The sequence below is a fragment of the Salvelinus namaycush genome, unplaced genomic scaffold (assembly GCF_016432855.1).
Source record: "Salvelinus namaycush isolate Seneca unplaced genomic scaffold, SaNama_1.0 Scaffold339, whole genome shotgun sequence".
Lineage (NCBI taxonomy): Eukaryota > Metazoa > Chordata > Actinopteri > Salmoniformes > Salmonidae > Salvelinus > Salvelinus namaycush.
The window spans coordinates 39810-52070 of record NW_024060330.1 but is presented as its reverse complement, the minus strand read 5'-3'; the positions used below and the strand labels follow the sequence as shown (position 1 = coordinate 52070).

The following is a 12261-nucleotide window of genomic DNA, read 5'->3' as shown; positions in this document are numbered from 1 at the left end:
GTCTACTGTAGACTGTAGTCTTTACCGAGGAACCATATCAGTCTACTGTAGACTGTAGTCTTTACCGAGGAACCATATCAGTCTACTATAGACTGTAGTCTTTACCGAGGAACCATATCAGTCTACTATAGACTGTAGTCTTTACCGAGGAACCATATCAGTCTACTATAGACTGTAGTCTTTACCGAGGAACCATATCAGTCTACTATAGACTGTAGTCTTTACCGAGGAACCATATCAGTCTACTATAGACTGTAGTCTTTACCGAGGAACCATATCAGTCTACTATAGACTGTAGTCTTTACCGAGGAACCATATCAGTCTACTATAGACTGTAGTCTTTACCGAGGAACCATATCAGTCTACTATAGACTGTAGTCTTTACCGAGGAACCATATCAGTCTACTATAGACTGTAGTCTTTACCGAGGAACCATATCAGTCTACTGTAGACTTTACAGAGGAACCATATCAGTCTACTATAGACTGTAGTCTTTACCGAGGAACCATATCAGTCTGAGAGAATGCTTTCTGATCCCATTATAATGATCCTATTATAATGGGGAGACTAGAATTCTATGGTTGAAATGTAAACCAACTCTTAAGTGGCTCTAGATAAGAGCGTCTGTTAAATGACTAAACATATCTGTTGTGCTCCTGTGTGTGTGTGAAGCGAATCCACCAGGGGAGGAGGGGACGTACATGATAACATAAAAGACCACTCAGATCAAACGCATGACTCTAAATATTACCTTCTGTATCAGAGGAAGTAGGTTGTAGGTTCAGGAGACCGGCAGGAGGAGACACACACACACACACACACACACACACTACCCTAAATAATATTAAACCCAGACATTTCCTAAATAATACCTATTGAATCAGAGGAAGGAAAGGGACTGGTACAGAGGCTCAGCAGGAGGACACACACTTATATACACACACGCTGGGGTCATGGGCCAGTACTATCCTGAAACCCCCTGCTTTCATAAGTCCATTATGTTATATAAGGAAATTACTTTCAACATGTAACAACAAACAATCTCCCATGTTGATCCACTGGGAGTCACGTCGAGAGGGGGAGCTGGGAGTAGGCGTGTCTCCCAGTGGATCACCATGGGAGACTGGAGAGGGGGGGCTGGGAGTAGGTGTGTCTCCCAGTGGATTACCATGGGAGCTGGGAGTAGGCGTGTCTCCCAGCGGATCACCATGGGAGACTGGAGAGGGGGAGTTGGGAGTAGGCGTGTCTCCCAGCGGATCACCTAGGATGTTACTATTACTGTACTAAAACTTTAGATTATACTAAATATATTCACATCACCAAATACTTGATAGAAACACACTGTTTTGCAATGAAGGTCTACAGTAGCCTCAACAGCACTCTGTAGGTGTAGCCGGAGGACAGCTAGCTTCCGTCCTCCTCTGGGTACATTGACTTCAATACAAAACCTAGGAGGCTAATGATTCTCACCCCCTTCCATAGACTTACACAGTAATTATGACAACTTCTGAAGGACGTCCTCCAATCTGTCAAAGGATCAGAGAACGAATCTAGTACTGAAAGCATAATCTACAACTAGCTAGCACTGCAGTGCATAAAATGTGATGAGTAGTTGAGAGAGAGAAAGACAATAGTTTAACAGTTTTGAATAATTATTTTTTTCCAAAATTAAGGAGAAGCAAAAGAGAGAGAAAGAGTGGGAAAGCTAGCTATATTTCATAGTAAAAAAATGTTTTCACTTGCTTAGCTAGTGTCAAATGAAGCTAGCTAGTTTAGCCTACTCAAACACCCGGCTCAAACAAAGAAGGATGCTATGTTACCTAGCTGGCTATGGCTATCCGACACTGGAACTCTTCCAAGTCAAGGTAAGCTTTTAGTTTTATGAATGTATTGCCACCGGGGCCCGGCAGCGTATCTGGTAAACTGCTTGCTGCTGACTGTGACCTGTACTGCATAATTGTAGCGGGTTTACGAACACGTTCATTTTAGTGGCTATGTTGACTATGACGTGACAACGATGTAGGCTGTGTGTATCGATTAGTGGTTATGATATGAAGGTTTGGCTTGGAAATGTTTTTTTCTTCGCCTGGTCACAGACAGCTGAAGTCCACAAAGGAAGGAAAGAAGTTGAGAGGAGGAGAGCGTGTGGAAAGATACGAGAAGAAATTAAACAGAGCCTCCAGAAAGTATTCAGACCCCTTGAATTTTCCACATTTTGTTACGTTACAGCCTTATTCTAAAAAAGTGTAAATCATTCCCCCCCCTCATCAATCTACACACAATACCCCATAATGACATCACAATAGCCTATAATGACAAAGCAAAAACAGGTTCTTAGAAATATCACATTTACGTAAGTATTCCGACCATTTACTCAGTACTTTGTTGAAGCACCTTTGGCAGCGATTACAGCCTTGAGTCTTGTGTATGATGCTACAAGCTTGGAAAACCTGTATTTGGGGAGTTTCTCCCATTCTTCTCTGCGGATCCTCTCAAGCTCTATCAGCTTGGATGGGGAGGGTCGCTGCACAGCTATTTTCAGGTCTCTCCAGAGATTGATCGGGTTCAATCTCCCTAACTGCTCTGGCTGGGCCACTCAAGGACATTCAGAGATGTGTCCCGAATCCACTCCTGCGTTGTCTTGGCTGTGTGCTTAGGGTCGTTGTCCTGTTGGAAGGTGAACCTTCGCCCCATTCTGAGGTCCTGACTAGTCTCCCAGTCCCAGCAGCATGATTCTGCCACCACCATGCTTCACCGTCGGGATGGTGCCAGGGTTCCTCCAGATGTGACGCTTGGCGTTCAGGCCAAAGAGTTAAATCTTGGTTTCATCAGACCAGAGATTCTTGTTTCTCATGTGCCTTTTTCTGAGGAGTGGCTTCCGTCAACCACTCTACCGTAAAGACCTGATTGGTGGAATGCTACAGAGATGGTTGTCCTTCTGGAAGGTTCTCCCATCTCCATAGAGGAACTCTGGAGCTCTGTCAGAGTGACCATCGGGTTCTTGGTCACCTCCCTGATCAAGGCCCTTCTACCCCGATTGCTCAGTTTGGCCGGGCGGCCAGTTGTACAAAAAATCTGAGTGGTTCCAAACTTGTTTCATTTAAGAAGAGGCCACTGTTATTGGGGACCTTGAGTGCTGCAGAAATGTTTTGGTACCCTTCCCCAGATCTGTGCCTCGACACAATCCTGTCTCGGAGCTCTACGGACAATTCCTTCGACCTCATGGCTTGGTTTTGATCTGACATGCTCGGTCAACTGTTGGACCTTTCCAAATTATGTCCAATTCATTGAATTTCCCACAGGTGGATTCCATTTTAGAAACTGTAGGTGCTGTTGGTGTTGACCCCTCACCTGAGTGATCGTGTGTGTGTGTGTGTGTGTGTGTGTGTGTGTGTGTGTGTGTGTGTGTGTGTGTGTGTGTGTGTGTGTGTGTGTGTGTGTGTGTGTGTGTGTTGCGTAAGAGAGAGCAGTCTGTGTGTTTACAGTAGGCATTACATAGTCATATAACCAGCCACTTTTTTTCTTGTTGAGGAGCTGTGTGTAATTATTAACTATAGTGTGTGTGAGAGGTGAACATCACCTGACATACCTCATTATACACTCCCTACCTACAGCAACATCACAACATCACCTGATATACCCCATTATACACTCCCCACCTACAGCAACATCACCTGATATACCCCATTATACACTCCCTACCTACAGCAACATCACAACATCACCTGATATACCCCACTATACACTCCCTACCTACAGCAACATCACAACATCACCTGATATACCTCATTATACACTCCCTACCTACAGCGACATCACCTGATATACCTCATTATACACTCCCTACCTACAGCGACATCACCTGACATACCTCATTATACACTCCCTACCTACAGCGACATCACCTGATATACCCCATTATACACTCCCTACCTACAGCAACATCACCTGATATACCCCATTATATACTCCCTACCTACAGCAACATCACCTGATATACCTCATTATACACTCCCTACCTACAGCAACATCACCTGATATACCTCATTATACACTCCCTACCTACAGCGACATCACCTGACATACCTCATTATACACTCCCTACCTACAGCGACATCACCTGATATACCCCATTATACACTCCCTACCTACAGCAACATCACCTGATATACCTCATTATACACTCCCTACCTACAGCAACATCACCTGATATACCCCATTATATACTCCCTACCTACAGCAACATCACCTGACATACCTCATTATACACTCCCTACCTACAGCAACATCACCTGATATACCCCATTATATACTCCCTACCTACAGCAACATCACCTGACATACCTCATTATACACTCCCTACCTACAGCAACATCACCTGATATACCCCATTATATACTCCCTACCTACAGCAACATCACCTGACATACCTCATTATACACTCCCTACCTACAGCAACATCACCTGATATACCCCATTATACACTCCCTACCTACAGCAACATCACCTGATATACCTCATTATACACTCCCTACCTACAGCAACATCACCTGATATACCCCATTATACACTCCCTACCTACAGCAACATCACAACATCACCTGATATACCTCATTATACACTCCCTACCTACAGCAACATCACCTGATATACCCCATTATATACTCCCTACCTACAGCGACATCACAACATCACCTGATATACCTCATTATACACTCCCTACCTACAGCAACATCACAACATCACCTGATATACCTCATTATACACTCCCTACCTACAGCAACATCACAACATCACCTGATATACCCCATTATACACTCCCTACCTACAGCAACATCACCTGATATACCCCATTATACACTCCCTACCTACAGCGACATCACAACATCACCTGATATACCTCATTATACACTCCCTACCTACAGCAACATCACCTGATATACCCCATTATACACTCCCTACCTACAGCGACATCACAACATCACCTGATATACCTCATTATACACTCCCTACCTACAGCGACATCACCTGATATACCCCATTATACACTCCCTACCTACAGCGACATCACCTGACATACCTCATTATACACTCCCTACCTACAGCAACATCACCTGATATACCCCATTATACACTCCCTACCTACAGCGACATCACAACATCACCTGATATACCTCATTATACACTCCCTACCTACAGCAACATCACAACATCACCTGATATACCCCATTATACACTCCCTACCTACAGCAACATCACCTGATATACCCCATTATACACTCCCTACCTACAGCAACATCACCTGATATACATTTACATTTACATTTAAGTCATTTAGCAGACGCTCTTATCCAGAGCGACTTACAAACCCCATTATACACTCCCTACCTACAGCGACATCACCTGACATACCCCATTATACACTCCCTACCTACAGCGACATCACCTGACATACCCCATTATACACTCCCTACCTACAGCGACATCACCTGATATACCCCATTATACACTCCCTACCTACAGCGACATCACCTGATATACCCCATTATACACTCCCTACCTACAGCGACATCACCTGATATACCCCATTATACACTCCCTACCTACAGCGACATCACCTGATATACCCCATTATACACTCCCTACCTACAGCGACATCACCTGACATACCCCGCGATACACTCCCTAGCTCAACAGCGACACCACCTGACTTACCCCGCGATACACTCCCTAGCTATCTCTGAAGACCATCCAGTTTTGATATTTAATTTCCATTTTTTCCAACTGTTCTGTGAATTAAAGTTAAACACATTTGTTATTAAGTCTTATTATAATATTGAACGGTATACTTTTCAAATCACCCAGTATTGCTATTTGCTGCTTTACTGTAGCTCCAAGTAAATGTTGCACAATTTTTTGTTGTTGTTGCCATTCCTGAACTTGCGACCAAAAACAAACTACATATGAACAGTACCAAAACAAACAATTCTGTCTGTTCGCAGCAAAATCTGCAGAGCTGGGATCTGCAGAGCTGGTTGTATCTCCCATATAGATATATATATATATATAACATTCAATCGGTTGCAAGAGTGTTGCAAAGAGTGTTGCATAATAATTAGAAAATCTAAAAGTTTTGAATCCGGCGTTGTTTTGTGCATCAGTTCCATGTTGCCATGGAATCGGTACATCAAAAATCTCCTGTATGGCGCAGCTGTACAACGTGTTGGTCCTTAAATTAAACTGGTATTCTTTTTTTTATTTATCACAATTTACTTCAGACAATTCTGGTCTTTTAATGCCAACAGACAAGTTCCTTACCTTCTCCTCTTTCCACTTGCCTCCTCAATTTTTTCATGTAATGCTGCAATCATTTGATTGTAATTTTGGATAGAGCAGACATTTCCATATTTATTTTTTTACATAATTCCACCAGTCCTATTTATGATATAATTTACAAAAAGTATACATTTTTTAGAAACGGTAATCTAAAAACAACATTTGTTTTTAATCAATTCATATTTTTGAGTTTTACTACAATATTTGTCCTGTATTTTCTGGTGGATTAAACTGACATTGCAACCAGCTTTATATTGCTTGTTTTAAAAATAACTATATTTTGGAGATAATTACGTTTTCAAATAACCGGAAGTGAGAGATTGTAATCTGAATAAAGGGAAAAAGGCTGTTATTGAACATGGGGTGAGACATTCTTGCTAATCTGCTAGAGAACCAGTTTTGCTTTATGTATATCTTTTGTATGACTGAAGCCTTTAATGAGAGGTCTAATGCTTTAATATTGAATCATTTCTGCCCTCCAAATTCATTATATAATGTTTAATTTTGTCTGGCTTGCCAATCCTAAAAAAGGGGAATATTTTTATAATTTTATAATATAATGTAAAAAACAAGTCGTAGACAGGGCCATAAATAAATAGTTAAACTGGGATATGACTAAATATTTAATCAGGGCAATTTTTCCACAAATACAGGTGTTACACTTTTGCTACCATGGAAAGGACATCTAATTTGGCTAACTTTCTATTAAAATGTATTGCAGTGAGATCATTTGTTTATTTCGGGATATGTTTACCGAGTATGTCCACATCCCCGTCAGTCCATTTCTATTGGTGAACTACACGGTAATGTAAAAGTTGTATTTTTTTTGTGATCCAATATGTAATATAGTACACTTCGATTTAAAAAAATAATTAGATTTTAATTCAGAGAGCTTAGAAAAAATATCGAGATCCTCTATGAGTGTGCAGGGAGCCAAATTGCGGATTTTAAAGAAAACATGAATGGTCAGCGTACAATGACGCCTTTTTTTATTGTTTTTAAGCCTTGATATTATTGTTAGATCACATTTCGATGGCCATAATAAATATATATGCTGATAGTGGACAACCCTTGTTTTACTCCTCTTGACAGTGTAGTACTTTCTGAGAAGTAGCCAATTATTTACTATTTTACACCTAGGGTTACTATACATAACTTTAACCCATTTATATAAGAGATTCTCCAAAATTTTAAATAGTCCAGGCATTTATATATAAATTCCAGCCATATTTTATCAAAAGCCTTTTCAAAGTCAGCTATGAATACCAGGCCTGGTTTCCCAGATTTTGTCTTATATTATCTCCAATGTCCATATAAAGCGCCATAATCCTGAGGACATTGTCCCGGACAGAGGTTAAATGCAAAAATGTATGTGTGAGTAAAGAGGCAATAAAGAGATAATAAAATATTATTGTTCAAAAGTTATGTCTGTCATGTGAAACCTGCAACAAACATTGTTGTAAATGGGTGTAATTGTCAACTATTTTCCTCTGCAATTGCTCACGTGTTTGAGTGAGCGACAGGGAGAAAGTGGGAGAAACTTTACATGACTTTACATTCTGTTGAATCAGGACACAATGGTTTTGCACTTGAAAATAAAAAGCTGAGTTAAAATAGGATTTGATTTGCTTTAGCACCGCTTCTAAAAATATAAGATTGTATTTCAAGTTGATATGTTACCAGAAGAGGTGCTATTTCAATTGGATCTACTTACACTACACTCTGAGAAAAAAGGCTTCCAAAGCAGTTTTCCGGCTGTCCCCAACGGACAACCTTTTTTTGGTTCCAGGTAGAACCGTTTTGGGTTCCATGTAGAACCCTCTGTGGAAAGGGTTCTACATGGAACCCAAGATAATTCTACCTGGAACCAAAAAGGGTTCTTTAGGTTCTAGAATACTGTACCACCTTTTTTTCTAAGAGTGTAAGATCAGACAATCATGGACAGCTGAATAGCATGTATCTTGGGGAATACAGAGAAAAAACATTCATGATCATCAGCATAGCTAGTACTAACCTAGCTCTTACCAAGCTGGTTAGTAGGAATCTATACACATTGACGATCAGAGTATCAAACATCCAACATTTTACAACTTACTGTCAATGAGTAGGGATTTAATGTGGCAGAAGAGGTCACTGGTAACTGAGTGGGTTGCCAAGCGCTGCTGTAGAGGCCATACATCAGGCCATTGACGTGTTTCAGGAACTGTAAAGACGGCGACGAATCATGATTAACCGTTACCTAAGGCTAGAAAGTACGTTGACTATGTTGCCCCTCTGCAATCTGGCAGTCAGGCAGACAGACTGAGAGAGCTAGACATGCAAAGCATAGTCTATTTACATTCTTAGTCAGCAGGCTGGATAACTTCTCTAATCCCTCCCTTTGTTCCGACCTTCCATCTAAGCTAGAAAAGTCCTGCAAAAAAACAGAGGATCAAGAATTGTAATGTCAGAATGAGTGTTGAGGGGGAGCAGGGATAGGCAACGTGTATTGTCATATACAAAATACACAAAGATCTCTGAATCAAGAAAATCTTCACATCCATTGGGGGGGGGAGGGGGGTACACGTTTCAAGAATTAGCCTAGTTTATGGTCTTATTTATGTACCATCTCACTATCTATCTCACACACAGATACACACATAGTTAGCATGACAACATTGAAATGACAATGTTTTCTGAAGTTATTGTAATCATCTCACTTTCTCTCACACTATAATTTACTAAACATAAATCAAAATTGTAGCTAGCTAACACCAACGCCTACAACAGATACAAATATAAATGTACCATGTCCATGGAGGATTAGCCAGAGAGCTAACGTTAGCTAGCTAGCTAAAATTACCCAGCTAAGCTAGCTAGCTAAAATTACCCAGCTAAGCTAGCTAGCTAAAATTACCCAGCTAAGCTAGCTAGCTAAAATTACCCAGCTAAGCTAGCTAGCTAAAATTACGCAGCTAAATTAGCTAGCTAAAATTACGCCGCTAAAATAGCTAGCTAAAATTACGCCGCTAAGATAGCTAGCAAATCTTTCCTTGATGTTCTTCTCCCCAACAATCTGCCACTACTTACCAAAGTAAAACGAGAATGAAGGAGAACAGGGACTAACCGTTTAGCAGTCAAATCTTTTCAAAATAAATTGTGTGAACAACTGTCGTTGTTTTTCAGCAGTGCTGTTGTGTAGTTTACCAGGCACTCTGTCCCAACTGCAGTATGGAATATTGAGGAATGCGCTCGAGCAGGCTGCCTGCGCGTGAGGCACAGATTCTAATCCAAGTTTTAACTAGAACATCTTCTTCTATAAGGTTTTATGGCACCTATTGATGTACTGCCACCACCACCTACTGTACGGAGTTGCTTTAGCTGGAACTGATATGCCTACCTCCTTTATTTAGCTACTGAAATTAAAATACAATTACTGCACTCATTATGTTAATTGCTTAAAAGCTTTAAGGACAAATATAATAGTCATATTTCCAGGGCCAAATTCCGGTTGAAATATTATTTATTGTGATCAGTGCCATTAAAAATAGTATTTTTGTAAAGCCTGGTGGATTGTATTAAATTATGGAAATAAAAGACAAAGACCTTTTTATTATTGTTTTGTTAAATTCTGAAAACAAATGTTGTAATAATAAACATCAAAACGGCATTCAGTGAAACCTGAAGAAAATGTGCGGCACAATAAACAGTACAATTAGCTAGCTAGCTAACACAGACAAGACTACCATTTAGAAACCAACACACAGCAAGCTACCGGATATATCATTCATTTAAACATCCGTTGTACTGTGTTTTAACAGCAGTGACATTTTGTAAAGGTATCCTGTATTATTTTTTGCATGTTTATATTACATGTTGGTAGTCTAGATCAAATGTTATTGAAGTGAATGTGAGCTTTTCAATTGGGGTGGACTGCAACTACGGGGAAAAAAACACTGCCAAAGCCTGCAGTAAAAGCATTTATAGCATCGGAGAATATGTTTGATAGCTATAGGATCGCAGAGACTGTCACAGATTTGAGCGTTTTATTGACGTAGCAAATTCGATGACTTTTGGAGGTGAAATATATCACATTTCTTTGTTTAAAAACATAAATAATAATAATAATGTGTATTTCATCACTTGTCGAATAAAATCCTCAAATGGCCCTACTCCTGAAAAAGTTAAATGGGATGGATAATCTGAAGTGGTCGGAGTAGCATGAGCCCAGAGTAATATGACTCTGCCTGCATGAAGGTAGGTAGGGCTACTTCTGTGCGTGCTCAGGTGCACGGGCTACCAACTTTATCAGGACAAAGGAAACCAGACACATGCTCATTGCAACACATGGAGCACTCCAAACAAAATACAATGGGGGGGGAAAAATGACAAAACTCGTAATGGTTATGAAATAAAAAAACGTGTTTCTCACAAGTGTAGCAGGTGGTGAACACCTCAAACAACGTTACCGGTCCGAGAATGAGAACCGGTAAATTACTGTAATTTAAATGCATGTATTAAGAGAAATTAATGAATGAGAACCGGTAAATTACTGTAATTTAAATGCATGTATTAAGAGAAATTAATGAATGAGAATGGTAAATTACTGTAATTTAAATGCATGTATTAAGAGAAATTAATGAATGAGAATGGTAAATTACTGTAATTTAATTGCATGTATTAACATAAATCAATGCAAATGACGGGGATTAACATTTACTAGGCCTACTGGTGACATATGTAATGGAGACTTGATAAAAAAAAATAAAAAAGAGCAAACAATTCACACAATGAAACACTGAATGCGCAAGAATTGGTGGAAGACAGCTGAGTGCATGCATTCTGGGAAAGAGATTACCCCATATCTTCACCATACACCCCTCCCCCTTTCTTCTTGTTTCAACATTGTAGACTATACTCAAGATATATTATCTTCACATATTGTAGACGCTTTTCACTGACCACATCAACTCAATCAGATTGACCTATTGCCACGAGCACTACCTAAATCGCGGGCTTTCCAAATAGACATAGACTTACACACTTGTACTTTTCCAAGAACTCACAGCTATTTAAAACAGTTAAATAATGATCCCAGGTGGATAAGTCATGCACCTTGGTGAAGTATATTGAATGGTTTTATTTTGACGGGAGTAATTATTGTGATTATTAGTATTTGACCATGCTGGTCATTTATGAACATTTGAACATCTTGGCCATGTTCTGTTATAATCTCCACCCGGCACAGCCAGAAGAGGACTGGCCACCCCTCATAGCCTGGTTCCTCTCTAGGTTTCTTCCTAGGTTTTGGCCTTTCTAGGGAGTTTTTCCTAGCCACCGTGCTTCTACACCTGCATTGCTTGCTGTTTGGGGGTTTTCGGCTGGGTTTCTGTACAGCACTTTGAGATATCAGCTGATGTATGAAGGGCTATATAAATACATTTGATTTGATTTGAACATTTTTGATTTGATTAATTTTGGCGATACTGTTTTACCAACTGCTAACCGTTCTCTCGGAGAACATCTACTGGGGCATCAGATTTGTTGTCCAGCTCAGCACTAACAGATGTTTTTTTTTTTTTTTTTTTTTTTTTTTTTCTTTTATTTATTTTTTTTTTTTTTTTTTTGGGGTGGATCAGCTTAATATTGCGGAAAGAATGTTGCTTCCAATGTAATTGTCTGCATCATTTCCAATCCCCCATATTTTTTTGGGTAAATATATATATCCATACACGCATGCATACATATATACATATATACATACACATACCTATATAGACATACATACTTTTTTAAAGAATATACCTTTATTATTATTCCCCGCAACCCTACCACCGCTCCCCCAATTGGAGTAAACTAATAAACACTTCTGCTTTTACCTTCAATTTATACATCTTATACCTATTTTACAGACACAGACTACTTTATAATAGTTCTCTCTTGTTT

At 39.9% G+C, this 12261-nt stretch overlaps 1 protein-coding gene across 1 annotated transcript in view; it reads left to right on the top strand.

The window, feature by feature from the left end:
* The first annotated feature begins 1169 nt into the window (after positions 1-1169).
* The window catches only part of LOC120040278 (gamma-aminobutyric acid receptor subunit beta-2-like), a 30453-nt gene continuing 19361 nt past the window's right edge, over positions 1170-12261 (top strand). Inside the window, exon 1 of the mRNA XM_038985474.1 lies at positions 1170-1236. Within this exon, the coding sequence (XP_038841402.1) occupies positions 1170-1236 (67 nt within the window). The remainder of the gene's footprint in view (positions 1237-12261) is intronic.